At 41.8% G+C, this 27,066-nt stretch overlaps 1 protein-coding gene across 1 annotated transcript in view; it reads right to left on the bottom strand.

Moving 5' to 3' along the window:
- OBSCN (obscurin, cytoskeletal calmodulin and titin-interacting RhoGEF) overlaps nt 1–27,066 on the bottom strand; it is a 201,805-nt gene that overhangs the window by 61,779 nt on the left and 112,960 nt on the right. The window contains exons 41-61 of the mRNA XM_014944927.1: nt 25,922–26,188; nt 24,373–24,639; nt 23,509–23,772; nt 22,673–22,939; nt 22,030–22,293; nt 20,819–21,085; nt 19,668–19,934; nt 17,396–17,659; nt 16,384–16,650; nt 15,301–15,564; nt 10,964–11,227; nt 10,362–10,625; nt 9,794–10,057; nt 8,880–9,143; nt 7,490–7,753; nt 5,863–6,129; nt 5,224–5,487; nt 4,367–4,633; nt 3,057–3,323; nt 2,075–2,341; nt 630–896 (exon numbers count right to left, since the gene is read on the bottom strand). Of these exons, the coding sequence (XP_014800413.1) occupies nt 630–896; nt 2,075–2,341; nt 3,057–3,323; nt 4,367–4,633; nt 5,224–5,487; nt 5,863–6,129; nt 7,490–7,753; nt 8,880–9,143; nt 9,794–10,057; nt 10,362–10,625; nt 10,964–11,227; nt 15,301–15,564; nt 16,384–16,650; nt 17,396–17,659; nt 19,668–19,934; nt 20,819–21,085; nt 22,030–22,293; nt 22,673–22,939; nt 23,509–23,772; nt 24,373–24,639; nt 25,922–26,188 (5,577 nt within the window). The remainder of the gene's footprint in view (nt 1–629; nt 897–2,074; nt 2,342–3,056; nt 3,324–4,366; nt 4,634–5,223; nt 5,488–5,862; nt 6,130–7,489; nt 7,754–8,879; nt 9,144–9,793; nt 10,058–10,361; nt 10,626–10,963; nt 11,228–15,300; nt 15,565–16,383; nt 16,651–17,395; nt 17,660–19,667; nt 19,935–20,818; nt 21,086–22,029; nt 22,294–22,672; nt 22,940–23,508; nt 23,773–24,372; nt 24,640–25,921; nt 26,189–27,066) is intronic.

Here is a 27,066-nt window from a genome sequence, read left to right as displayed (position 1 = left end):
TAGCACGAGCACTTATTTGCGCTTCAGTTTGCTTGAGTCCTGTTTCTAAGACAGCTGGGCACCTGCAGACCTGTGCAAAGATCACGCAGCCAGCCTGCAAGGGGTAAAAGCTGTCTGTACCCCGAATCTGGTGGGGCACACCGGAGGAGGAGCGGCGCAATCTTCATCTGAGCAAACACAGAACATACTCATACAGCTGAGGTCACCATCTGCATGAAAAATGGCACAGCTGGGCATAATGTATAGAGTATCTACACCACCGAGCAGCCTGTAGAGATGCTAGGGGTGATTGTTCCACGCTAGCGGGCCAACCTAAAAGCAAGCTCTGTCTGCCACGATGTGAAGGCCAGATGCAGCTGCCATGTGACTGGAAGCTGGGGACGGACCATCTGTTCACTCACATGCGTATGATGTCAAGCAAATATTTCAAGCCATGAGTCACAAATTACAGCTGCCTTGTCCTCTCCTGTCCTCCAAGTGAATCTCTGCTTCGGTGCATTCATTGACCGTAAGATTTTTTGAATTATACCCTTCCTATGCTCTGTGTTTATCACAAGAGTAAGAATTACGTTGCAAAACCTTAACATCCCAAAATGAAAATCCCCTTGCCCCCAATAAACAGGTCTTGCCTTTCACGGTCAGCTTTGCGGAGCTGGTCTCATCTCCAGCCTTGCAGGAATACTCTCCAGCATCGCTAGGCTCCAGGTGGTGAACACGCAGCTCGCGGAGGGTGCCGTCCTGCCACATCTCGTACTTGGAGCTCGAGTGAAGGACGACTCCATCTTTCCTCCACTCCACTTCTGCTTTGCTAATGGAAATCTCGCAGCGCAGCCTGGCCGTTCCCCCCACTTCCACTTCTTCATTCTTCAGCTGCTGCTTCAGCCGGGGTTTGATGGCTGCAAAGTGAAAAACAGTTAACTCACGATCCATCAGCTTGAATGCCAGGTCTGCACAACTCAGCACAAGGCACCTGGGGTCTGATGCTGCAGAACAAATTTGGTTATATAATAATAACAACCTGGTTTTCTCTATAAACAGAACTATATTATCTCTATCCAGACAAGGAGAGGATCAGAAAGTTTCCCCCAAATATTTGTTTCCCATAAAGTCAAGAGCAACCACATTACACCTTTTGTACATCTGCTCTGGATATTGGAAACTGCAACAGTGTAAATCTGTTAATTTTTACAGAAATACTCATGACTGCCAATATTGTAAATGATGTAAAGCTTTAAACACATTTCTGATTTCTCTGCTGGCTTTTCAAGACCTTACACCACCACCAGAAAGTCCTTCCAGATGATGCACAAACAAACGGACTCCATTTATTTAAGCAGAGCATGGACTAGCTGAGACAACAGCTTGTCACTGATGGAAACAAGAAGGGAATATCCATAGTATGTGTGTGTGTGTGAGCAGTTGTGAAACAGAAGAACCACAATGCTTGTGGTTCTTCTGTCTAAACCTTATTGTGATACATGTAAAGCAAACACAGGGCTCTTTCACTTCTGTTTGACCCAGTGGCTGCTTTGAGGGTCAAGTTCAGCCAAGAGGATGAAGTTTGAAAGGTTGTGGCTTAGATTAAAGCCACAAGTTTCACCCAATGGTTTGAGATGACCACAAGCATTTCACAGAGGGTGGTTAACCACAGGCATTATTCCTTGTTTGTTTAAAAGCAGTGTTCTCAGGATCTTCAAATTGAAAATAGTAAATTTTTAAAATGCTTTTGTAAATGACTTATGATTAGTAATTGGTTCAGCTGAGTCAGAAATGAATGTGAAGTGCCAAAAATAAAGATCTATTAGAATTTAAAAATCTCCATGATGCACAATTTCTTGCTTTTGTGAGTGCCACAGGAAGGGGCCAACACACTGTTCCCTGTGCTTTAAATATCTCGTCTATAAATCCTGTCCCATAAGATCCACGGTTCTGTATTCTGGTTTATGACTGGGCACCTGCTTTCCTCTTTATCTTAATGTTTGGGATGTTTTATTCACCAATGAATGAAAGAACATTATTCACACAATTTCACAAATCCCTTTTATCCTCTCTTTCATGCTGATGCAATGCTAACCATTCACTTTGAGGACTGCTGTGCTCTGCTGGTCTCCTGTATCACATGTGTAATCAGAGGCATCTTCTGGTTCTATGTTATGAATCACGAGTTCAGCTGTGCGACCACTTAATTTAATTTCATATTTGGCACACGGGAAGAGCTCCATTGTGCCTTTCCTCCACTCCACTGTCGCATTATCCTTTGTCAGCTCACACTGGAATTTCACCGCAGCTCCTTCTTCTGCCTCCTTGTCCTTGAGCTCCTTTTTGAAAAGAACTGGCAGAGCTAAAGGGGAAAAAAAAAAGGAACAGGAGCTTTTATTGAAGCCTGGGTCAAGTTCCGATTAAAACAGTTAGACTGACACTTCAGGGAACAAGATTCTGTGCTTTGCAAGTGCTATATTCCTAGGCAGGATCCATGTTTTCTAATTTGCCTGGAGCTACGAAGAGATCTTGCTGTGTCAGAAGCAGCCATCAGCACTTAGAACATTTGTTTCCTTTGCTCCTTGACTCAAATTCTTCCCAGGATTGAATTCTTCGAATGAATTTATCCTTCAGTTGCCCTAACAAAGATCTCAAGAGCAAAAAAGTAGAAAACTCCATGGACAGCCTTGTCAGATCAGGAAGGTCGTTGTCAGTGTTCCTCCAGGACTTGGAAGAAAATATTTTTTTTAAATATTTAAGCTACGTATCATGTGAGGTGTCCAGATGTTATGTCTTTCTTTAACTTCTCCCTAGACATGGTCTTTCTTTAACTTCTCCCTAGACATGTAGCTAGAAAGTATTTCTTCTAAGAACCCAAGACTCAAATGCAGCACTGGAAGAACAAAGTATCATCCTCTTCCATTCTCATTTAAGAAAAATAATAAAAATAATCGTAGTACATCAGATGAAAAGGAAAATATTTATAGGGAAAAAATACTGTACTTCAAAATATTCAAACTGTTGCTTTGCTTGTTGAATGGAATATGTTGCTTTAGGAGTCAGCTCGCACCACCTACCTTTCACATTTAAAGATGCCTTGGTTTCCTGATCCCCAGTATCACAGCTGTATTCTCCTGTATCTTCCAATTTGAGATTATGTATTAAGAGCTCTACCTGGCATTTCCTCTGCCTCATTTCATACTTCTGGCTGGGTTGCAGCCCAACTCCTCCTTTCCTCCATTCCACTGCAGCATTGGGTTTTGACAGCTCACAGCAGAATGTAGCTGTACTTCCTTCCTCTGACTCCTTATTTTGAAGGGGTTGCTTAAATGTGATGGGCAGTGCTGCAAAATTTGAGAAGGAAATGTTTTCAGAGTGTTTTAGTCCAGAAAGGACCCATCTACCATTATTCTTCAGAAATGGCATATTCTAATGATTCCACGATCAATTTGAGAAGGAAATGTTTTCAGAGTGTTTGAGTCCAGAAAGGACCCAATTATACCATTGCTCTTCAGAAATGGTCTATTCTAAAGATTTCATGATTCTTGGGCTGCAACACTTGGTCTTGGCAGCACATTTCTTGAGCCATTAAGTGAACCAAGAGCTGAGGACAGATGGTGAGAGCTGGTCTTAGAGAGTAGCTCACAGAATGGCCTGGTTTGGGGTCTGAAGGAGTCAGACTTTCCCACAGAAGTATGTCCATGCCAACTAGGGGTGCATTAGTCAAAGACCAGTGGGACATGGACCCTTGTTCCTTAATGGAGGTCTGTGAGTTTGCAATATGAAACTAAGAATATTTTTCCCCCTTCTATCAGCATACAAAAGATCAATTTAGCATTCTAAACACAAGACAACGCACCACAGTAAGAGATGAAGATAAATGCAAGAGGAAATTCAGGTTCCTGGCAAGATCTTGCTCAGGATGGTAGAAGGGGCTGAGGAAAACAGTGTTTACACCTGAGGCATGAAGCCTCAAGTAATAATACAGCACATTCACATGTTATAGAGATCCTTTATCCATCGATTGATTCATCTCTTATCATCCCAATCAGACATCCCTCATGCCTACTGAAGCAATCAACAACCCAAAATAACCGTCAGCCTGACTGGCTTGTTTTCTGTTATCCATTCCCATATGCAGCCACACTCAGAGGGAAGGAGGGTTCATCACATTTTGACATCGTGGCGACATTTAATTGCTTTGGTGCTGATTAACCACTCTAAATACTCCAAGCAGAACCTTCCCAGCTTGACCATATGTCATGCTCAGGTAGAACGCGTTTGCTGGCATGGACCAGCAGCAAAACAAGTAAATGGCAGTAGGGAACACGGAGAGATGCTCCTTTCACTTCACCTCTGCTGAGCCAAGGGTCAGGACTCTGCCTACCATGTACGGTTACCACAGCCGTTGTCTGCTGGTGTCCAGAGTCACAGGTGTACTTTCCTGAATCATCCAGTTCTAAGTCATAAATGACCAATTCTGCAGCGGAGCCCTGCTGCTTCATCTCGTATTTCAAACCAGGGTAGAGAGTAGCATCTCCTTTCCTCCACTCTACTGGAGCCTTGGCTTTGGTGAGCTCACACCTCAGTATTGCTGTACCACCTTCTTCTGCCTCAGTATCCTGAAGCTCTTGTTTAAAAAGTGCTGGTAGGGCTATAAAATAGAAATATAACCTGCAATATACTGCAGTTGGACTTTGGGAAAAGAAAAAGAGAACACCAAAAGCATTTTTTGCAAATGTCTCTAAGCTTCAATCCTCTGGTTTCAAAGTACAAGGCTATTTCCCCAGAGGGGTAGTAGGAGTAGCTGCAGAACAAGAGGAAATTGATTTCAAGAAGTTACATTTGAAGTATATACAAGCCTAATCTAATCGATGATCTAAAAAATGGCAGAATATTTTTCCTATTATAAAAGTAGCCAACATGTTGCCCTGAGCACAGTTGAGATATTCTGAAGCCCAGCAGAGAGCCGTAAGACTTCAAATTCCCTCTTAAGGCAGGCCACTTGCAGGAGAGATTACAATTATCCTGAAAGTAACATACTGACAGAACGCATTTAGTTTTGTGTTGCAAACCCCATTTCCTACCTCTATCCGGCCGTATAGCCCGTGCTATTCTGCCACCTTCTTTAGGAATCATAGCCAAGTCTGCTCCATAAGTGACACTAACATACAGCTTTAATTTTCAGAACATATTATAACCTTTTCTCTCTTTTTTTTAAATTTAATTTTATTTTTTTTTTACCATTGACTGTCAAAGTGGCAGTTGTCTGCTGATCTCCACACACACAGGTATAATCTCCAGTGTCCTCCACCTCCAGCTCATGAATAACCAGCTTTGCAACAGCACCATCTTGGCTCATTTGATATTTGCTGCTTGCTTTGAGCAACTCCTGCCCTTTCTTCCACTCCACCATGGCAAATTTAGTCAGCTCGCAGTGCAGAGCAGCTGTCCCACCTTCTATGGCTTCTAGGTCTTTCAGGTCTTTTTTGAATTCTGGTGGCAGTGCTGGAGAGTAAAAGAATTACCATAGAGAGAGTGAATATTCCTAAAAAGGCAGCTAAATGAGGTGCCTGGGGAAAGGACGCATGGTGCACTACGGAGCCCTGATCCAGGCCAGTGGAACACAATGGAAAAATCTTTCCTGACTTCCCTGGACTCTGCATCAGGGCAAGGAAAGTGAGAAGGACCAGCCCAGATGAGGAGGACACACACCAACAGACAGTTTTTTCCCCAATTCTAACAGAAGGAGGAAGAACACGAGCAAATTGCAAGAGAACACAAAAACCCAGACAAACAGAAAGGGAATGGGAACAGACCACAACAACAGAGACTTGGGCAAGTCTAAGGCTTGGAGGACCTTAATCACCAGGATTACTTTACCATGCACTGTTAAGGCAGCTGTGGTGGTCTTGTCTCCACACACACAGGTATAATCTCCAGCATCATTCAAGTCTAAATCTTGAACTACCAGCTCCACAACACAGCCTTCTTGTCTCATGCTGTACTTTTTGTCCGAGGTGAGGACGTGATGGCCCTTCTTCCACTGAACGTGAGCAGATGCCTTGCTGAGCTCACAGCGCAAAGTGGCCGTTCCACCTTCTACTGCTTCCTCGCTGGTCATTTCTTCTTGGAAAAATGGAGGCACAGCTGAAGGATGCAGGTAAAAAGTATTACAAACTGAAGACACTTCCAGGGATGGGTGAGAGTAGGAAGTGACAGGGGAAAGTTGTGAAGGTTATGGAAGGGCAAGCATCAGCAACAAAGAGAGGAAAGAGAAATTAGAATGTCCCAGAGGGAATATATACCCTTAACCTTTGGTTTCATGCTGGCTTCCTACTAGCAAAATTGTACTGTCCTCAGGAGATTTATACACGCTTTCTACGTTTCCTTGTAAGAAGAGCTAAGAATATAGTCTCTGAGCCCTTTAATTCACACAAGTGTTGATGTCTTCCATTGTACTCTCTTTTCCTACTTACAGAGCAGCCCTGCTGAGCTCTGAGTGTTGGCACAAATCCTTACTAATCATCATTCCTTCTCCCTTGAGATACTCTTGAAAAGATGCAGCCAGGGCTCACAGATTCTTCTTGACACCAAAGAAAAACTCCAGATGCTGATTCTTCTTGTCTCAGAACATATTTTTCCTCACTTAACTTAATTCTAGTACCCACTGCAAGTTGTGTCCTTGAAATAAATTTGGTGACATTAACATGTCCCTCTATTGACTAGGTGAAATAACGGAATATTCCACCTGTTTAACAAGGTTGGATATCTCAGATCTCACACTTGGCATCTCACTCCATAGTAGTACAGCTAAGTTAAAATATCCAGGCTAGAAAACAGGTTTAGCCTCCTTGATTTGGTACATTTCCCATGTCAAGCAGAGTTAAGCTTGAAACACCAGTTTTGTTTGCACAGCAACTGGTTCTTGCAACAAAATAAGACCAGAAGGAGGTCACAGAAAGAATTTATTCTTTCCGGCTTAGAAAAATCAGCTTCCCAATGCAAATCTGTCTTGGTGCAAAAGGAGAGAGGTTACGGGCACAAAACCCAATATAAACATAACTCGGTACAGAAGAAATTGTAACTAACACAGCCTTATTCTGGATATTACTTTTTATACCCTAATTTATGTTAAAATGGTAGGTGTTGAGAATGCCAGAAAGGAGTGGCAAAGAATAAACAGATATGTGTTTTAGAGAATACATGCAGGAAAGGGAAGGCAAAAGAATAGTGGATTTATACACTAGGAAAGGAATGCCAGAAGGGAAAGATGAAAGGACAGCAGGTTTGCGTTTAAGGAAAGAAAAAGACAAAAGGATGGCACAGGAAAAAGTAGACTGGTGTTTTCCAATATACACAGCCTGCAAATCATCAAAGGCAGGGAATACTTTCAGATGAATGGAAATTCAGTTAATAAGGTTGAACAAATAGACATGGAAAATTGAACACCTTATAGTAGAGGACAGATGTTTCCAGTTAGGAAATAGGAGGTCAAGATAATTTTTACCCTGTACTGTTAAGACAGCTGTAGTCTGGTGCTCTCCACACACGCAGGTGTAGTCTCCTGCATCCTCCTCAGCTATTTCATGAATCACCAGCTCTGCCTTGGTCCCTTCCTGCCTCATTTTGTATTTCTCACTTGCTTTGAGAATCCTCTGGTCCTTCCGCCACTCCACCGGAGCAGCCTTGGTGAGCTCACAGTGCAGGGCAACTTCTCCACCTTCTTCTGCTTCCTTGTTCTTTAACTCTTCCTTAAAGAGTGGTGGCAGAGCTGAAGGATGCAACATGGACAAATGGTCATCAGAAAAACAGAGTTAAAATCCTAATTTCTTTTACAGACTTGGGGTTATTTCCCCTAATGGTTCCCTCTTTCACCCTATGATAAACCTTCTTAGCTACAGCCAAGTTCAAAAACTCTGAAAGTATCCTTCTTCAGGTGTGACATGGTTTCACTTACCATAAGGGATCAGTTCCCCGGGTGTCTTGTTTTTAACGTTGAAAGAACAACACAGAAAGATCCAGACCCTTGTTCAACAGCACTCACAAATACCACTATTCTACCTACACAGGTGTGATTACTTGGAGGCTGGTATTGTTATTTCCTGTTTTATTTTTACTAAGAACTTATAGCCTCATCTGCATGAAAGCAGGCAGATTTCAAAATAAAACTACTTCTGATTTTAACTTGAAGTTTGAAAGGCCATTACATGCAATAAGAATTTCAGATTCTTACTACTCCCCATTTTGCAAATCATAACCCAAAGACTGAACAATCTACAGGAAAACTAATCATTAACATTTACCCACGAATGTGCCTTGTGCACAACTACTGTAAGGGGGTGCAGAAAACAAAGGGTGCTCCCCAGATGCCTCAGAAAAATTTGATGTCTCAAGAAAGCCTGAAGGGAATCAGATTTGGGGAAAAAAATGTAGGAGACAGAACTGGGTCTCTTTACCCAAGTGAGTTCCTCATAGGCAAGGACTGTTACTCCATTAAAGTGGATACTCACTAATGAGAGGAGAGCAGAAGATCCAGTAATGAGATTATTAGCATAATATAAGGATTTATTTCTGGATAATCTTCTGATAATCTGTGTTGTTAGAGGTTGGCTGAAGTGAACCATTGGGATAGGAGTGGAGAACAGCTGGATAATGTAAGTGTCCCAGAAGAGGGGACTTGGGTAGAAAGATCTCATTTTCTCCTTCTAAAGGGAAGCAGATTAACAATGACCTCAAAATTTCCCCGTAGTCTTTCCCAGTAAGAAATGAGCTATACATAGAATGAAGAGAAAGGGGGGAAAACAAGGAAAATCTACTGACCAAGGGCAGAAATAGGTGAATTTCAGAGTGATGTCTATCTATAAAACTATTTATTAATTTTAATAAGGTCTTTTTACCATGAACTGTTAAGATTGCTGTTGTCTTCTGGTCACCACAAACACATGTGTAATCTCCAGCGTCTTTTACTTCTAGGTCAGTGATGACCAGCTCTGCAGCGGTGCCAGACTGTCTCATTTGATATTTGTCACTTGCTTTGAGCACTTTGGACCCTATTTTCCACTGCACGTGAGCTGCTTTGGTTAATTCACAACGCAGAGAGACTGATGCTCCTTCCTGGACTTCTTCATTCTTCAATTCTTCCTTGAAAAGCACCGGCAGGGCTGGGAATGGAAAGTTAATAGTGTATTTAAACTACAAGTCCTCTGCATTTGTGATCAGCACCATGAAATCTCAACTGAAGTTCAAATCTGGCCAAGTCAGGGACTTTGGCCACTGAGGTTGAGGTTATCGCTATGATGATCTGGAAAACTAAATCCAGCAGCAACAGTAAGGAAAAGAAGTGCTGAGTTGACAGGTCAAAGTACAATCCATACATTTTGAATGGATTCCAGATGTAATCACAGGGCCACCCTCCACGGAGGCAGGACATCTTAAAACTAAATCCAGCAGCAACAGTAAGGAAAGAGGTGCTGAGTTGACAGGTCAAAGCACAATCCATACATTTTGGATGGATTGGAGATGTAATCTGAAGAATTTATCACAGGGCCACCCTCCACAGAGGCAGGACATCTCAGCTGGTCTACCAGGAGCATTTCCTAGGTGTTATTCACTTAAACTTACAGCAGTTTGCCTGCATGGAGAAACGGTCACTTTTCAGGAATATCAAACCTAAATTTAGTGTCAGACTAGGAATTTCTCCTTTCCTGAACACAAAGCAATTCCTAGGAAAAAGCTGATAGGTGAACACGTCATGCAGCAACAGAATGCTTCAGAGAAACAAAAAATTAAGTCATCCATAAGACAAATTTACCATTCACTGTCAGAGAAGCGGTGGTGTGTTGGTCTCCACACACACAGGTGTAATCTCCCGCATCCTGCAGCTCGAGATCACAAATTTCCAGCTCAGCAAGGGCATTATCCTGCCGCATGATGTATTTTTCACTTGCCCTGAGTATTTTGTTTCCTTTCTTCCATGACACAGCTGCAGCCTTGGTCAGCTCACAGCGCAGAGTGGCTGTTTGGCTTTCCGTGGCTTGCAGGTCCTTCAGTTCTTCTTTGAAAAGCGCAGGCAGGGCTGAAGGTCACAAAATGGACAGAGGACATTAAAAATGACACATGGCACATGGGTGATGGGAGGGATGGGGTGGTACGGAGGCAGATAACATCTTAGAGTGGAAAGAGTTTCCTTTCCTCATAATTCTAGGACTTTGGATAAACCAATAGACAGGAACAGAAAAGCAGCCTGGATGCCACCAGACCTTAGAGACAGCTTACAAATTTAAAGAAACAAGTTCAGCCACAGGTGAACACACAACCGATAGCGATAAGGTGATGGAGAAATACACAATAATACAGATATATGTATATGTTTCTTTTACCATGAACTGTCAAGGCAGCTGTTGTCTCCTGCTCTCCACACACACAAGTGTATTCTCCAGCATCTTTCAATTCTGCATCATGGATAAGCAGCTTCATGACCGTACCCTCCTGTCTCATTTTGTATTTGTCGCTGGCTTTTAGCAAACTGCTTCCCTTTCTCCACTCTACTTGAGCAACCTTGGTCAGCTCACAGAGCAGAGTGGCTGCTTGACCTTCTGTCACCTCCTCGTCCTTCAGGCCTTCCTTGATGAGGGCAGGCAGCACTGAGGATGCAATGGACAGAGGGTTAAACTGAAGCAGCAAACACAGCCTGAAGGGCATGGGTTGGGGAAAGAAAGGTGAGGACATCAGTGGGGAGCTGTCTTCTGGCCTAATCTCACATCTACCTGAGGGATCAGGTCCTAAAAACACTTTGTATTAGGAAATGGGATGAAGGTTTCTCCCTTAGATCACAAAAGGCAAATTAATTCTCACGACTATGACATGCAAAGTCAGGTTGAGAGGAACTGTGTAGAGATAACAATGAAGACAGAGAAAAAAAAAAATCAATTCAAACTATAATCTCCATAATGAAGGACATCCAGATGAAATTGGTTATTACCATGCACTGCTAAGGAAGCTGTGGTCTGTTTATCCCCGCACACGCAGGTATAATCACCAGCATCACTCTCATCTAGATTATGGATCACCAGTTCTGCAGTGACATCCTTCTGCCTCATTTTGTATTTCTCGCCAGGTTTGAGCACTGTATGTCCTTTTTTCCACTCCACTGAAGCGGCCTTGGTGAGCTCACAGCGCAGAGTGACTACTTCACCCTCCGTGGCTTCTTCATTTCTTAACTCCTCTTTGAAGAGAGCGGGAAGGGCTGAGAAACAGAGGAGCAAACATTTTCATGATATGCAGTTCCTGGCCACCAAAAAAAAATGAACCTGATGTTTACCAATATCTATCCACACCTAGTTATTGACATGAGGATCATCTCACAGAAGGAAAATAATAATTAATAACTTAGACACAAAAGGGATTTCCAGTGGGTAAATATGCTGATTGGTTTAGAGGTGTACGGAGAATAAACAGCAGGAATGGGAAAACTTCATGTAATGGTTAAAACTGTAACTTTCTCAGTATGATTCAGCTCAGGAAATTGACAAATCAGGTTACACCATGATCAGGAAAAAATGAAAAGGTTTTACCTTACATGTTAAGGATGCCTACAGACCTAGCTCAAGAGTTAGAATGTGGCTGAAGAGCAGAATCAGAGAGACTTCCTGAAAGTGCTTGGATAACAATAAAAAGAAAGGAGGAGGATGCCTCCATCGTGGAAATCTGCTATAAGATCTTCACAGCAGGTGCTTTTAGAACAACTAGTAGAATCATTCAGAGCATAAGATTGGATGGTAACACGATAATATGTAGCGTGGGAGCAGCAGGATGGGACAATATCTGCTACATCTTTGAAATGGGGTGGGAAATGCTTTTGGACATACAATAGATACGAAAGAACAGGAGAGAAGTATCTCCAAATCCTGACTCTGACCAGCAAGAAATAAATATTTGAGAATACGGATGCGGAGGATCATTGGTCATACACCCAGTATGAAGCAGGAGAGCTCATGGATTTTAGGACAAGTAATGATTGAGAAGAGCAAAAAGAAATTTTGTGATCAACAAGAAAGTAAGCTTCAATAATGTTACTTATGATCAAAAAGAAGCTTACTTAAAGGACAAGGTAGTTTAAGGTAATGGAAAACTCCTCAAAGAAACTATAATAAGGGCATAATTACAGATTACCTCACTCCAAGGATCATCAGGAATACCCTGCCTAAATCACAAATTCTTCAACGTCCTGAAGAGACTCAAGAGACCTATAAAATATGGGAGTTTAGATGAGCGCAAAAGAAATACTACAGAATATAGAGGCAAACCCAGACCAGACAGGTTCCCTGCCTGTCTCAAGAAGCTCAAGGGCAGTTCCCCATTCGTGGACTTTTTCATCTCATGGACAAAGAGACCAACATAAAAGAACAGGTGAAAGGTAACCTGCAAAATGATGCTGATATTAAATGTATCCAGACACAGCTGTATGTATTTGTATCCAGCAACTGGGTGGTGAAATCACTACTCCAGGAGCTTTCCTCATCCTCTCGTCACAGTTCGACTTGAGGCTCTTGGCTGTATCAGAATATTAGCATGCAAACCCCAGGTAACCTGGCCAGCCTGAACTAGAAGGAAGCAGAAATAATACAATGACATTCTGTAGGTAGATGAAAATGAAGAAAAACAAGAAGGGAGAAATTGGTCTACCAACTTTCAGGAATATAAGTTGATGGTAAGTAACAGGGAGAGCTGAAGTGTTTAATTCCTTTTTCTTCTTTAATATCACAAGTTAACGATAACTAAAAAAATAATAGGAATTCTGGATAGGATAAGAAAAAATGGATTAGAGAACATTTAAATAAACTGAATATTCTCAAAGCGCCTTGGTGTAATGAAATTTGTCCTGGAATACTTAAGGTACAGGCTCAATCAATATCAGACAGTTACACTGGAGAAATCAAAGAAAATGGGTGATGTTCCACAAACATAGAAAAAAAACGTCCTGGAATACTTAAGGTACAGGCTCAATCGATATCAGACATTAACAGTTACACTGGAGAAATCAAAGAAAATAGGTGATGTTCCAAAATTATAGAAAAAAAAAAGAAACTCAGAGCTGGAAAAATTCTCACACACAGTTAGTTTGCATCATGTAAACTGAGTCTAAGCTCCCACGACAGTTGAGAAAGCTGCAGACAAAGTCAACATAGTCAATGGAGCTGAACAAGTCTAAATGTCTGCTGCAAGGTCAACTGGATGCCTCCCTGGCTTCCATTGACTAAGTTGACTAGATCTCCACTGACAACAACGGGAGCTTAGGTCTTGATCCCTGGTCTTGATCTACAAGCTGAATCTCATTTACAGCACTTGTCTTGGAAAAAGGGATGAGAAGGGATCAGCAGAGAGAGGATCCAAGGAATCCTGGCCCTTTCAGCTTAGCTTTAATTCTCTGAAAAATATTGTAGCAATAGATTTGGTTTTACCAAGAGCTTTTCTCTTCATGAAGGAGTGGACCAGTGTAATTTTTCTTGTCATAGTTTAATAAGCTTCACTGACAGAATGACATAGTGTACGTTGTACAAATTTGTTTCAGTAAAGCTCTTAATCCTGACTTAGATATAGGTGGAACTACAGGAAGATATGCCGCCAGTTTGAAAACCACAGGCAAATAATGAGTATTCAGCTGTGATTTACACTCACAATGAAAGAATGAGTTGAGCAGAGTTCCTCAGTACGCTGGAGTCCAGTATTATTTAGCATTTTCTGTAGTGACTTGGACAATGAAATGCAGAACAGTCATTAACTTTGCATATGAAGCTGGGAAGGGAGAGAGGCTGAAAGCACTTTGTTAAACAGGATTAGGAGAAGAAGGTCTTGATGAAGCTGTGGTGAAAAACTAGGCTACAATTCAGCAAGAGCAAGTGCAAAATACTATATTTAGGAACAATCAACACCACAAATACAAGTTCTGGAATAATGGGCAGCAAATCTGCAGAGAGAGATTTGGGGTTACAAGGGATCATGGACTAAATGCAAGTCAAAAAATGCAATTCTGATGTGAATAAAGCAAACATCATAATAGGGATTATAAAACAGTATCATATGCAAGACACATTAAGTCCTTCTGTCCTACTCCAGTCTTGCAAAGCGTCGGATGGAGTACTGTAGTCTGCTTTTGGCCACCATGCTTCTAGAAAGATGTGGATTAACTGAAGATGGTCCAGAAAGCAATAAAGATGAGCTGAAGTCTAGAAAACATGACCTATGAAGAAAGAGTGAAAGGATTGAAGGTGCTTAGTCCAGAAAAGAGAAGACAGAAAAGAGACATGATATAAATTTTCAAATTTTTAACAGAGAGAAAAATATTTCTCTATTTCTACAGGATATGGGGCAAGAAGCAATGACTTAAGCCAGCTTGAGAAAGACTTTTGTTGAAATTAGGAAGAATGCTCTGGCAGTACGGATGGCTAGCCATGGAATGAGTGTCCAGAGGAATGGCAAATTCCTCAGCTCTGGAGTGGGGCTAAGTAGGTGTGATGGTGACTTGGGGCTCAAGGATGGACTAGATGACTTGTAAAGGTCTTTTCAAACTCTGTTTTCCATGGTTAAAGAAGAAGTTCAAGACTGAAATGATCTTTGTTTTATTGGTAAATACCAAGATGAAAAAGACTAGGCAGTAAAAATAAATCAATGCATTGACCTACTGAATCTCCAGGTGAGAAAGATGGCTGAAACTACTTCCTACTGTCCTACGTTAATAGTGGAAAGAAAGTTTCCCTCTCTTCCAAGGCAAGTGTGCAGATGAATTTGACTGAGGACTGTGAAGTACTTTCGCACTATAATGCCGAGTATTCTGCAATACCAGAATAAAAATCTACATGATCCTTGGTCAGAGTTACATTTAAAAGGTTGTATTTTATCAAGTTTTTCTTGCAGCATTTAAAATTATCTGGAAAATCCTAATGTAACTTGAAATCCAAGATCACTCTTTCTAAGAAGTATGGATGTTCCTGCTGCTCTATCTCTCTAGCCTCAAGTGACAGGTAAGTAAAACAGAAAAAAAAATTAAGCACGTGGAATCCTTAAGCCTTCAGTGTGGTGCAAAGCAATATAGTTGTGCACCAACAAGAGCAAGAAGAACACAGGGAAAATGTTAATATAGTAATGGAACTACAAGTCTATTTAGAATTAGATAAAAATCACAATAAAAACAGGAAAATCCATTACCAACAATTAATGATGGCAAGATTAGAGAAAGAACTCATTGTGTGTCAGTACTGAGGCTTCCAGACGAAACAGGAGAAACATCACACAAAAATTTCTCATTTCTATTTTCTTTACCATGCACTGTCAGTGCTGCGGTGGTCTTCTTGTCTCCACACACACAGGTGTACTCCCCAGCGTCCTTGACTTCCAAAGCATGGATCAGCAGTTGTGCTGTAGTACCTTCCTGTCTCATAGTATATTTTTCACTCGATTTGAGCACTTTGTGTTTCTTTTTCCACTCCACGGAAGCAGCCCTAGATAGCTCACATTGTAGCGTGGCTGTTCCACCTTCTGTGGCTTCTTCATTCTTCATCTCTTTCTTGAAACATGCGGGCAAGGCTGAGGAGTTCAAAATGAGCAGAATGTATGACCACGGCAGCTATCCAAATAACTATTTATCTGTGGTCTGTCAACCCAATGTTACGAGCAAAGCCCTCCCTAATCAAGCAGGATTGATAACCACCCAGAGAACCACAAAACAGTGACTTTGGAAAGATGGAAACCACCTTATTCATAAGTCAGACCTTTCTTTATGTTATGGACTATGGCTTGAAATGGAGAACCACCACCTCTCAACTTCTTCAGACTCTGTAAGACTGGGCCATACCTTTTTTTGGGTATTGCCTACCCCAATGGAAAATAAAGCTAAAGTAGCCTAAATTCTATTGCAATGCAAATATTTACTGAAAAAGCTCATAAATTAAACTGTATCTGAGGCATCAATCTCATTTTACCATGAGATTTCTCCTCAGACAGTGATTCTAGCTGAACTTGACCATTAAATTATGCTGACACGCTGAAAACTGTATCAAAATATCACCAAATTGTAATATTCTCAACTTTAAAATTGTAACATCTTTACAACCAACATCACAATAATATGATTTTCCTTTTTCAGCAACTCCTACTGAACACAAGCATCAAAGAAATGAGTTAGTACCGAGATGATTATCTGAAATTTTTGCAAAGAACACCTGATCCATGCCTGATACTGACCAGTGGATTCAGGTGTTTATGCCCACGTCCAACCACATTAACCAGACACGAAGCTGCAATTTCAAAGCTGATACTACTATGCTGTTGAAAAAACACCTGGCTGAAAATAATCCACTTAATTTTGTTATATATGTGTGGGTTTGTTGGGTTTGGTTTTTTTACCATTCACTTTTAGCGCAGCGGTGGTTTTCTGATCTCCATAACAGCACGTGTAATCTCCAGCATCTGTCAGCTCTAAATCATGGATCACCAGCTCAGCAGTTGTGCCCTCACATCTCATGGTGAACTTGCCCCTTGGCTCCAGGGCTCTGTCTCCTTTCCTCCACTCCACGGTAGCTGCTGGCTTGTTCAGTTCACAGCAGAAAGTGGCCGTGCCATTTTCTGTGGCTTCCACATTCTTCAACTCTTTATTAAAACGCGGAGGAAGGGCTGAAGATCACAGGTGAAGAGAGAGCACTTTAAAACTGAGGAAATACTGTGCCTTGACTGCTCCACTGGATTAAAACCCTTTAATCTCTAAAAGTTTTAGAATATACGGTACCTGAGAGGCAAATGATGATTTCAAGGGTGTTCCTGCCTTATGCTTTGCAACACACCATATTCAGCATATCATAGCTGGTTTGGAAATCAGTGTTGTAAAACTATAATTTCACTACTGGAAAGTATGCTTTAAAGGCATTTTAGGACATAACAGAAAGCTAATCCCAGGATTTCAAGGAACTGTGCACAGCTCTGTCTCGAGATCGGATGAACATTTAAAATGAACACTACGTTATTTAAAATTCCAGGCTGCAGCGTGTCATTCTCACCTGTCTGTCTCACTTGTTAACAACACAGAGCACCATTCAGTTCCATTCAAGAAAACCAAGTGAAATCTCAGAGATACGCCTAGAGAAATTACTTAAAGGAAACACTGAAAGTGCTATTCACAACTTCACCGAAGTTTTCACAATCTGCTTCCAGATTCCATTAACAGGAAAAAAAAAAGGACAGAAAAGATCGTATTGTGCTATTTCTCAGTCCTAAGAGAAGGACTTTCAATAAAAGACATTACCAGTGGTTGGTAGAGCTGTCATACCTCAAAACTAATAGATGGGATCAAGACCAGTTTGCGACCCTGCATGAGATTGCAGATGACAAAGCAGAAAATCCCTATTAAAGGTATGTATTTTACCATGCACTGTCAGGGACGCGGTAGTCGTCTTGTCTCCACACACACATGTGTAATCTCCTGCATCTTGTTCCTCCAGGCTGTGGATTGTCAGCTCAGCAACGGTATCCTTCATTCTCATTTTATACTTCTCACTGGGCTTGAGCACCTCTTGCCCTCTCCTCCACTCCACCGGAGTGGGTTTAGATAACTCACACTGCAGCACGGCCGTCCCCTTTTCTGTGGCTTCCATATTGGCAAGTTCTTTTTTGAACAGTGCGGGCAAAGCTACGGGACGTAATATAAACAGAGAGTACATCAAAACCATTAACCAGGCCCTGAGGAAATTAGGACTTGGTCCTGAGGCCAGTCCTTCACTATCACAGCAAACAAATCACGTAGTCTTGCTGCATCTACCAGAAAACTACTGCAGGATCTCACAGGGATAATTGCCACCACGACCTGCTTCTTATATTGACTTATGCAGCATGCTCATCAATTCCCAGCTCATTCTGGTACTCCACCTATTTCAGTCTGAATTCATCTATCTTGAATATTAACAGAGAGTACATCAAAACCATTAACCAGGCCCTGAGGAAATTAGGACTTGGTCCTGAGGCCAGTCCTTCACTGTCACAGGAAAACAAATCACGTAGTCTTGAAAACTGCATCTACCAGAAAACTACTGCAGGATCTCACAGGGATAATTGCCACCACGACCTGCTTCTTATATTGACTTATGCAGCATGCTCATCAATTCCCAGCTCACTCTGGTACTCCACCTATTTCGGCCTGAGTTCATCTATCTTGAATATTAATGACCATCAAAAAAAAAAAAAAAAAAAAAGAAAAGGTGCACCGTGAAGTCATAATTTCCAAGGACATTCCCAGCTCATTCTGGTACTCCACCTATTTCAGTCTGAATTCATCTATCTTGAATATTAACAACCTGACTTTTGATCAAAAGTCATTGCTCTGGATGACGGCACTGCTAACTGCAGATCTCTACCTTTCCTCACGTCAAAATTTGTCTTTCTTGTTCAGAAAAAAAAAAAAAAGGTGCATTGTGAAGCCATAATTTCCAAGGATGTAATGGCTCTAATATCAGGCATGCAGAGCTTTTTATATTTTTTTATAGCAACATTCAGCAAGTTGCCTTATGGTGTTGCAACCAAATTAAAAAGGAAGCGACTTGCACAGGGAAGAAAGTGCCAGCTCAGAGGCTTTTTTTTCTTTTTTTTTTTTTTTTTTTTTTTGTAAAAAAAAAAAAAAAAAAAAAAAGAAAAGGTGCACCGTGAAGTCATAATTTCCAAGGACGTAATGGCTCTAATATCAGGCATGCAGAGCTTTTTATATTTTTTTATAACTACATTCAGCAAGTTGCCTTATGGTGTTGCAACCAAATTAAAAAGGAAGCGACTTGCACAGGGAAGAAAGTGCCAGCTCAGAGGAGGGGAAGAACAAAAATACCTTCAGCTGGGGGAAAGAGAGGAAATAGAAGCATGAAAAAAATCTGAGAGAAGACAGTTTTGCCTCCATAGTTTTGTCCCTGTCCTTAGAAGCATCTTATCCTTAAGACATCTCAAATAAAAGCTATTCTTTCATCTGTTGGAACTGCCTCACTGAATTCAGTGTTTTTAAAGATCATTCCTTCAAGTTAAGCACCAAAATCCACTGATGTCAATGGGACACAGGGACAAACCCTCTGAGAACCTGGATGTCTGCTTAGTTTTGGCCTTACATACAGGTGCCTTTTTCCCTTGTAAAAAGCAAAGACTAAGATGAGAAATTCTCACAACTCTTCTTTACTTCACCATAAAGCCACCAGTTCCAAATGAACAGATGGTAGGAGATGGGGTGTCATCATTCCTTCAAGTTAAGCACCAAAATCCGCTGACATCAATGGGACACAGGGACAAAGCCTCTGAGAGCCTGGATGTCTGCTTAGTTTTGCATCATTCCTTCAAGTTAAGCACCAAAATCCACTGATGTCAATGGGACACAGGGACAAACCCTCTGAGAACCTGGATGTCTGCTTAGTTTTGGCCTTACATACAGGTGCCTTTTTCCCTTGTAAAAAGCAAAGACTAAGATGATAAATTCTCACAACTCTTCTTTACTTCGCCATAAAGCCACCAGTTTCGAACCAACAGATGGTAGGAGATGGGGTGAAACACAGCCAGCAAAGCAAGAAAATGCTGCAGAATCCAACCATCAAAGCGAGTGAGAGAGAACTCCCAGAGCAAAAATATCTCCCTGAGATACTGCTACCATAAAAAAGAACAACTTTTTTTACCATGGACTGTCAAGACAGCTGAGGTCTTCTGATCTCCACACACACAGGTATATTCTCCTGTATCTTCTACCTCCAGATCTCGGATCAAGAGCTCTGCAGTGGTATCTTCTTGTCTCATCCTATACTTATCACTGGGTTTGAGTGTCTTGTTCCCTTTTTTCCACTCCACCGGGACCCCAACCTTGCTCAGCTCACAACGCAGAGTGGCTGTTGCACCATCCGTGGCTTCTCTGTTCTTCAATCCTTCTTTGAAAAAGGCAGGCAAAGCTGAAGGACAGCAATATGAGCATTGAGATGTAACGCTCCGAAGACATAAAATTAAATGTCAGTGTTCAATTTGCCTTTTATCTTGAACAAATTTACCAATACAAGAACACAGATCGTCAATAGTCTTCATGAATCAGTATGAGGAAGAAATGCCTTCAACAGGAATCAATGCTTGCAGTAATACAGGTTTTTTACATGTACTCAGAGTCACAAATCAACACAGACAAAAGAAGAAAACCCATTTTTTTTCCTGAGAAATTTCAAGCTAAAAGAATATTAATTTGAAATTTCTGAAAAAAATTGGTTTTCTTTTATGATGTTTTAAATCATAATGGGAGAATGTATGTTATGTTTTCACATACTTAGGGAAATGAAAATACATTGCCTATTAAAAAAAAAAAAAAGAAACATTGGAGTCAGTTTGAAATGAAGTTGCTCATTTCAATACACGGTGGGATAACAAGTATTTTCACCTGAACTGACATATCCTTTCAAATGTGTCAGTTGCAGTAAAAATCAAAATTCTCCCTGGCAATGGTTGTCCCTTAGAAGGTTTGGGTTTGCTTTACAAAGGAGAGTAACTGAATGTAATGACAACTGGTCCATGTATATAAAAGCACCTCGTTGTCCCAGGAATGAAGTATAGGAATAAGATTCCAAGGAATAACCTAACTCTTGGGAATTTTATGAAACCTTAAAATCCCTAAAAGTCATAGTCCCTTAGAGGTAATCCATTTTATTTGGCTTGAGCATAATGAGGAGTCTAATAAAAGAACTTTCAAGGGGAAAAGTAAAATACTAGACCCTAACACCTTTTCTCTGTCCAAATAACAGAGAAAACAGGATAGTTACTTTTAGTATGCGTCTTGTTTTGTTTGTTTTACCATGTACTGTTAAAACTGCCATAGTCTGCTGGTCTCCGCACACACAGGAATAATTTCCAGCATCCGTCGTGTCTAGATTTTGGATTATAAGCTCAGCAACAACACCTTCACGTTTCATTTTATACTTGTCACTTGATTTGAGGGTCTTGAAGCCCTTCTTCCACTCCACGTTAGCAGCAGCCTTGTTCAGCTCACAGTGCAGAGAGACACTTTTGCCTTCTATGGCCTCTTCATCTGTCAGTTCTTTGGTGAAAAGAGCAGGCAGGACTGCAGAGTAAAGGCAACACGGACACAGCATCAAACCTGAGAAAGCTTGAATCGTGACCTACTCACTTTCTTCTCTTATCTCCCTCAGCCTGCACGTCACTGAAGCCACAAGACCTTCACGCTCCAGGATTTTGTTCCTATCTCTAATACTTCAAAAGAGATTTCAGTCTAATTTTTAATATTTTGCCCTCACACTTTAAAACTTGCTTTAAAAAAATGAGTTTGTCTATCAGCAAACTGAGTTGACAAGCCATTTATCCTTCACTTTATACACCATAAAATCAAAGGGGTAAAATCAGAGGCTGTGTTTCAATATGAGACCCAAAGCATTTTGTTTTCCCTTCAGAAAAACAGCAGTTCTACAGAAGTACCTGATGCATGGCACTGATTGTATTTTTATAAATAATGCTCCTTAAACCAGAGCAGTTACAAACACACTGTCAGGTATCTGCAGAGATAAAGTATATGCTTTCGAAGAGTTAAGTCAAAATTGGTTAAAAAAAAGGTTGGGAATAATAGGAGAATAAGGCAATTTTTCATTAAGATAGTCCTTTTGTAACATCGTTCATTGAGGGAAACTTGTTCCTCTTAGACTGTTACACTTGTTGCACTTAAGTTACAAAAGGTAAATATTATTCACACTTTTAGGTCAATCCCCTATGGGAAAACTTTTAAACAAGCAGCTCTGCTGGACTAGAGAGATTGTTTTGAGTTGGGGACCTGTATTCCACTTGTCATATGAACATCTAGGAAGACAGACAGCACATCAAGAGGGCATCAGGTGAAAGGACAGAGAGAGAGAGAAGGAAAACAGGATAGAAAAATGAATCGGCAGAAGGGAGGATATAAAGTATACAGGGACCAGATGAAACAGGAGAAGAAGAAGAGGAGAGTTTGGAATTGTACAGGTTTACTTGGAGCACGTGCTGAGAATTTCATTTTACCATTTACTGTCAAAGCAGCTGTAGTCTGTTGATCTCCACACACACAGGTGTAATCACCAGTGTCTGCCAAATCCAAATCCTGGATCTCCAGCTCCACAAAGGGACCTTCCTGCTCTATTTTGTATTTTTCACTTGGCTTGAGGACCTTATTCCCCTTTCTCCACTCAACCGGGGCTGGTTTGCTCAGTTTACAGTGCAAAGTGACTGCCTCCCCCTCTGTAGCTTCTTTGTTCAACATTTCTTCTTGGAAGAGGATGGGCAAGGCTGAAGGATGCAACACCAACAGAGAAGGAATCAGCACTAGGTTGAAGTGAACCTGACTTTGCTATTAGTTACTGGGCTGCAGTGTATACGTTTAACCAAAAATGCACTACTGCTAGGTGGATACATTTGAAAGAGGGATAAAAACTCCTAGAGAGAAATAAATTACAGAAAACAATATACAACATAACTGTGCTGTGTCAGAGCAAAAAGAAAAAAAAAGCACAAGGAAATATTCTCTAATAGGTTGACTCTTTGGCACCACAGAGCCAAGAACGTGAAACCTCTAAAAAGTCACACTGACAAAGCTTCAGATGACAAGGAAATGCTGTCAAACATGCTAATTTGGGGGCTTAATGAGAAACATGGATAGAACGGTTACCATTCACTCTCAAAGCCGCTGTTGTCTTCTGGTCTCCACACAAGCAGGTATAGTTCCCAGCATCCGTCAAGTCCAGGTCTTGGATTACCAGCTCGACAAAACGCCCTTCCCGTCTCATTTTGTATTTGCCATTTGGCACCAAGACCTTCCCGTCCTTCCTCCACTCCACCGAGCCCACCGCCTGGCTCAGCTCGCACTGCAGCGTGGCCGTCCCGCTCTCTGTGGCTTCCTCGTTCTTCAGCTCTTTTTTGAAACGGACTGGCAGGGCTGGGAGATGCAGAATGAAAAGGGGTTGCAACCCAAGACCCTGCCCAGATCTCTGGGTCAGAGGCTGAATCGTCATTTATTATCTACCTAAGCCTTATTCTAACACCCTTAAGCACATCCTGTCCTTTTTATGTGGCTGGTAAAAAAACCCTACTCCTGTAAATTATTCTGTGAAAATCAAAGCATGCGTGATCTTGACTGGGATCATGCATACAAATGACAAACTCATCCTCATCAATGAAGATGATGAGCCCTCCTTAACAGAAAATCCCAAGGAATCTTATGTTTCCATACTAATTCAGGAAAACAGACACACACATGAGCAGCCTTCACTCGAGGAAGGGTGAGAAGACAACACAACACACACACGTCCAACATTTGGCATAATGAAAGCTGATGGTAGATGGAGATTGGGGAAAGGAGTGACATGGCAACATGAAAAAGTGGAAGGATGAAAAATGTAGAAGCAGGACACAAAGGCAGGTGTTGTGAGGGAAGGTACAGGGAGGAGGAGGGAAGAGATGGACAAAAACGTTCCAGAGCTTCACAGGTTATTGCTGACTTTTTACCATTCACTGATAAGGCTGCTGTGGTTTTTTGGTTCCCCACTACACATGTATAGTCTCCAGCATCCTTTGGGTCCAGATCGTGGATCAGCAGCTCAGCCACTGTGCCCTCCTGCCTCATCCTGTACTTGTTACTCGGCCGGAGAAGAGTGTGCCCCTTCCTCCACTCCACGGGGGCCTCTCTGCTCAGCTGGCATTGCAGGGTGGCAGTCCCACCTTCCATGGCTTCTACACTTTTCAGCTCTTCTTTGATGAGCGCAGAGACAGCTGAGGAATGAAGCATTCTCATTTTACTTTAGGAGCATCATTACCATCTGGTGACCTCATATGGGACTTAAAACAAATTCTCTTGGCACAGCTAATAAGCTCTGACCTACCTGTACTTCCAGGACACTGCTCGCATTTACAATAGCACACCACCAGTTCAGGAGAAAATAAAACCAAAACAATTATTTCCTGATATCAAGGTAATTAGCCTTCTGCTGCCCAAATGCTGATGGTCACAGACGAGTGAAAAACTTGCTGAGAAATTGCAGGAGAGAATTGCATATTCTTTAAGAAAATGTGTAGCTGAGGCCCTTCTTACCTTCCTTAGAGCTCAAACACCTCTGTCCAGAGCAGAAAGCAGAACCATTATTTCAGAGGCAAGGAAAGATATTGTTGTCAGGTATGTTTGATTGCTATGTTTTAGCATGAAGTTTTTGTCCTAGAAAACAGAGGACATTGTGGGCCCAGCCAGAGCTGCCTTTTGTTTGTACTCATCCCCTTTTTTTTTAATCTCTGAATGCTCACTCTAAACGCGCAGGAGCTGGCAGGACCACGGCAAGAACAACAACAAATGGTCACAAGCAGGTGTCTTATTCCTACCATGGATTTTGACTTGGGCTGTGGTCTGCTGGTCTCCAGTGTCACAGGTGTATCTTCCCGCATCTTCTGGCTCTGCATTATGAATCACCAGCTCTGCCACTGTCCCCTTCTGCTTCATTTCATATTTGGCACTTGCCTGGAGGGCGGCTTCTCCCTTCTTCCACACCACGGTGGCATCAGCTTTTGTGAGTTCGCAGCGCAAGGAGACAGATTTCCCCTCTTCCATTTCCGTGTTCTCCAGGGCTTGTTTGAAAAGGACAGGCACAGCTAGAACACAGAGCCAGGGATTAGGACGTGCCCTCTTGACCTGCTGTACAACTAGTCCCCCATGATGGCTGTCACCCCTTAAAACTGATTAATTTCCAAATAAGCAGAGCAGCCCTAGGCTCTCCCTTGGCTGTGTGGAATCAAAGTGATTCTGCTTGGGAGGAGGAAGAAATCCCTCCTCAGATGTTATAATCTGATTTGGGGCCTAGAACATCTCTCTTATGAGGAAAAGCTGAGGGACTTGGGTCTTTTAGTCTGGAGAAGACAAGACTGAGGGGAGATCTGATCAACACCTATGAATACTTAAATGGTGAGTGTCAGGAGGATGGGGCTGGTCTTTTCTCAGTGGTCCCCCATGACAGGACAAGAGGAAATGAGCACAAACTTGACCATAAGAAGTTCCATCTCAACATGAGGAGGAACTTCTTTCCTGTGAGGCTGGGAGAGCCCTGGAAGAGGCTGCCCAGAGAGGTGGTGGAGTCTCCATCTCTGGAGACATTCAAAACCCACCCGCACACATTCCTGTGCAACCTGCTCTAGGTGGACCTGCTTTGGCAGGGGGGTTGGACTAGATGAACTCCAGAGGTCCTTTCCAACTCCATATCATTCTATGATTCTGTGATTCTGCAATCTCACTGTAGATTCCTAGGGTCATGGGGTAAGATTAATCTTTAACATGGACCCCTTCAGAGTCCTCTGAGCATCCTCATCTAAATTCCCTGCTGCTCTGAGACAGCGTTCATGCTCGATATCTCTCCCCAATTCTACTCCAGCACATACTACTTTTGCTATATTACTGAAGGTACTGCATTTGTTTAATGGCACTGGGGAGTGCAGATGACATCAAAGAGCCTTTAAAAAAGGGTGCATTTGGGAGTTTGGGGGTCTAACTATTAATCAGGGACTAGACTTGACTTATGCTTTCATTGTCTTCTTGTACTCCCATGTTCCTGGTTTTCAACTCCACTCTTAATCACAGCCATGTAAAAAAGCTGACAGGTCAGGAACTATGGCACGTTGGGTATAGAGAGCAAACCCATTGCACCTATTTTTTGTTCAGTGGGAAGCTACAGATTTAAAATCTGAGATGCATAATATGAGATCACATGAATGAAATACATACAGATGTTTACAAGTACTCAATATTACCTTTAAATTTTACATACGAATTTGTAGATGGCACTGCCACAAAAATTAAGTGCTATGTGATTTATTTTTTTTAATAGAAGATTGATTATGGAGCGCATTAAGAAAGTGTAGCAACATATTTAACTCTGCCTACCATTTACTTTCACCCGAGCAGTGGTCTTCAGTTCCCCGGTGCTGCAGGTATATTCCCCAGCATCTACAGTTTTGACATCTCGAATAATGAGCTCTGCCACCGTACCCCGCTGCTTAAATTCATACTTCTCGCTGGCATAGAGAACAGTGTCTCCTTTCATCCATTTCACCGGGGTATCAGGTTTGCTGAGCTCACAGGTCAGCTTCACTTGCTTTCCTTCTTTAGCTTCTTCATTTTGGAGCTCTTGCTTGAAGAGAACTGGCGTTTCTGAAAAAGAACATTGCAGATGTTTAAGGAGATGGGAAATAACTTTTTCCTTTTTGTTTCAGGCTATGCTATTCAGATAGAAAAGCACAGGAACAAAAAAAGCACTAACAGTAAACAGTTTACTAAAACAGTAAACAGATTCTTACACCTCACATCTGGCTCCCATCACCCTGGTGCAGCACAAAATATTTGAGACCATATGGGTTTTTCTTCCATGTAACTATTATCTGTACTATTGAAGACATTGTGACTACTACTGTTGTCATTTTTAGCATTAGTGGCAGATGCTGCGCTACTATTAATGACACAAACAACATGTTGTGGATGGGCAGTTGGAGCTTGGATCACTGGATCACAAAAACCGAAAGACTTTATTGAGATTAACTCGCACATAACACAGAGGACACAAAGAAATGGCAAAGCACTTCCTGTCATTACCAGCCCCAGCAGTATTCATAGAATCGTAGAATGATTAGAGTTGGAAGGGACCTTAAAGATTATCGAGTTCAACTCTCCTTCCATGGGCAGGGACATCTCCCACTAGACCAGGTTGCTCCCAGTCCAATAAGGTCTTGACCACTTCTGGGGATGTGAGTTATCACTGACTTTTTATAAAAAAAAAAATCTGCAACATATTTTTATCAGACATGAATACAGACTTAAAACCAGCACAGAGCATACACAGAGAGGAAAGCACAGCTGTACGTGACAGGGTCCCCGTGGAGATTCCTGTGCAGGCTCTATCACAGCCTGGGATTCAAGGCTTTAAGGTGAGCTAGTGTAGAGGAGGCATTTTTTGGGAAAAAAAAACCCGACACCTCCACTGAAGTGTTTTCCTTTCAGGTCATGAAAAAACAACCCTAATTTCTTCCTGCCTT

The sequence above is a fragment of the Calidris pugnax genome, unplaced genomic scaffold (genome assembly GCF_001431845.1).
Source record: "Calidris pugnax isolate Ruff unplaced genomic scaffold, ASM143184v1 scaffold54, whole genome shotgun sequence".
Lineage (NCBI taxonomy): Eukaryota > Metazoa > Chordata > Aves > Charadriiformes > Scolopacidae > Calidris > Calidris pugnax.
This window is presented reverse-complemented; position numbering and strand designations above follow the sequence as displayed.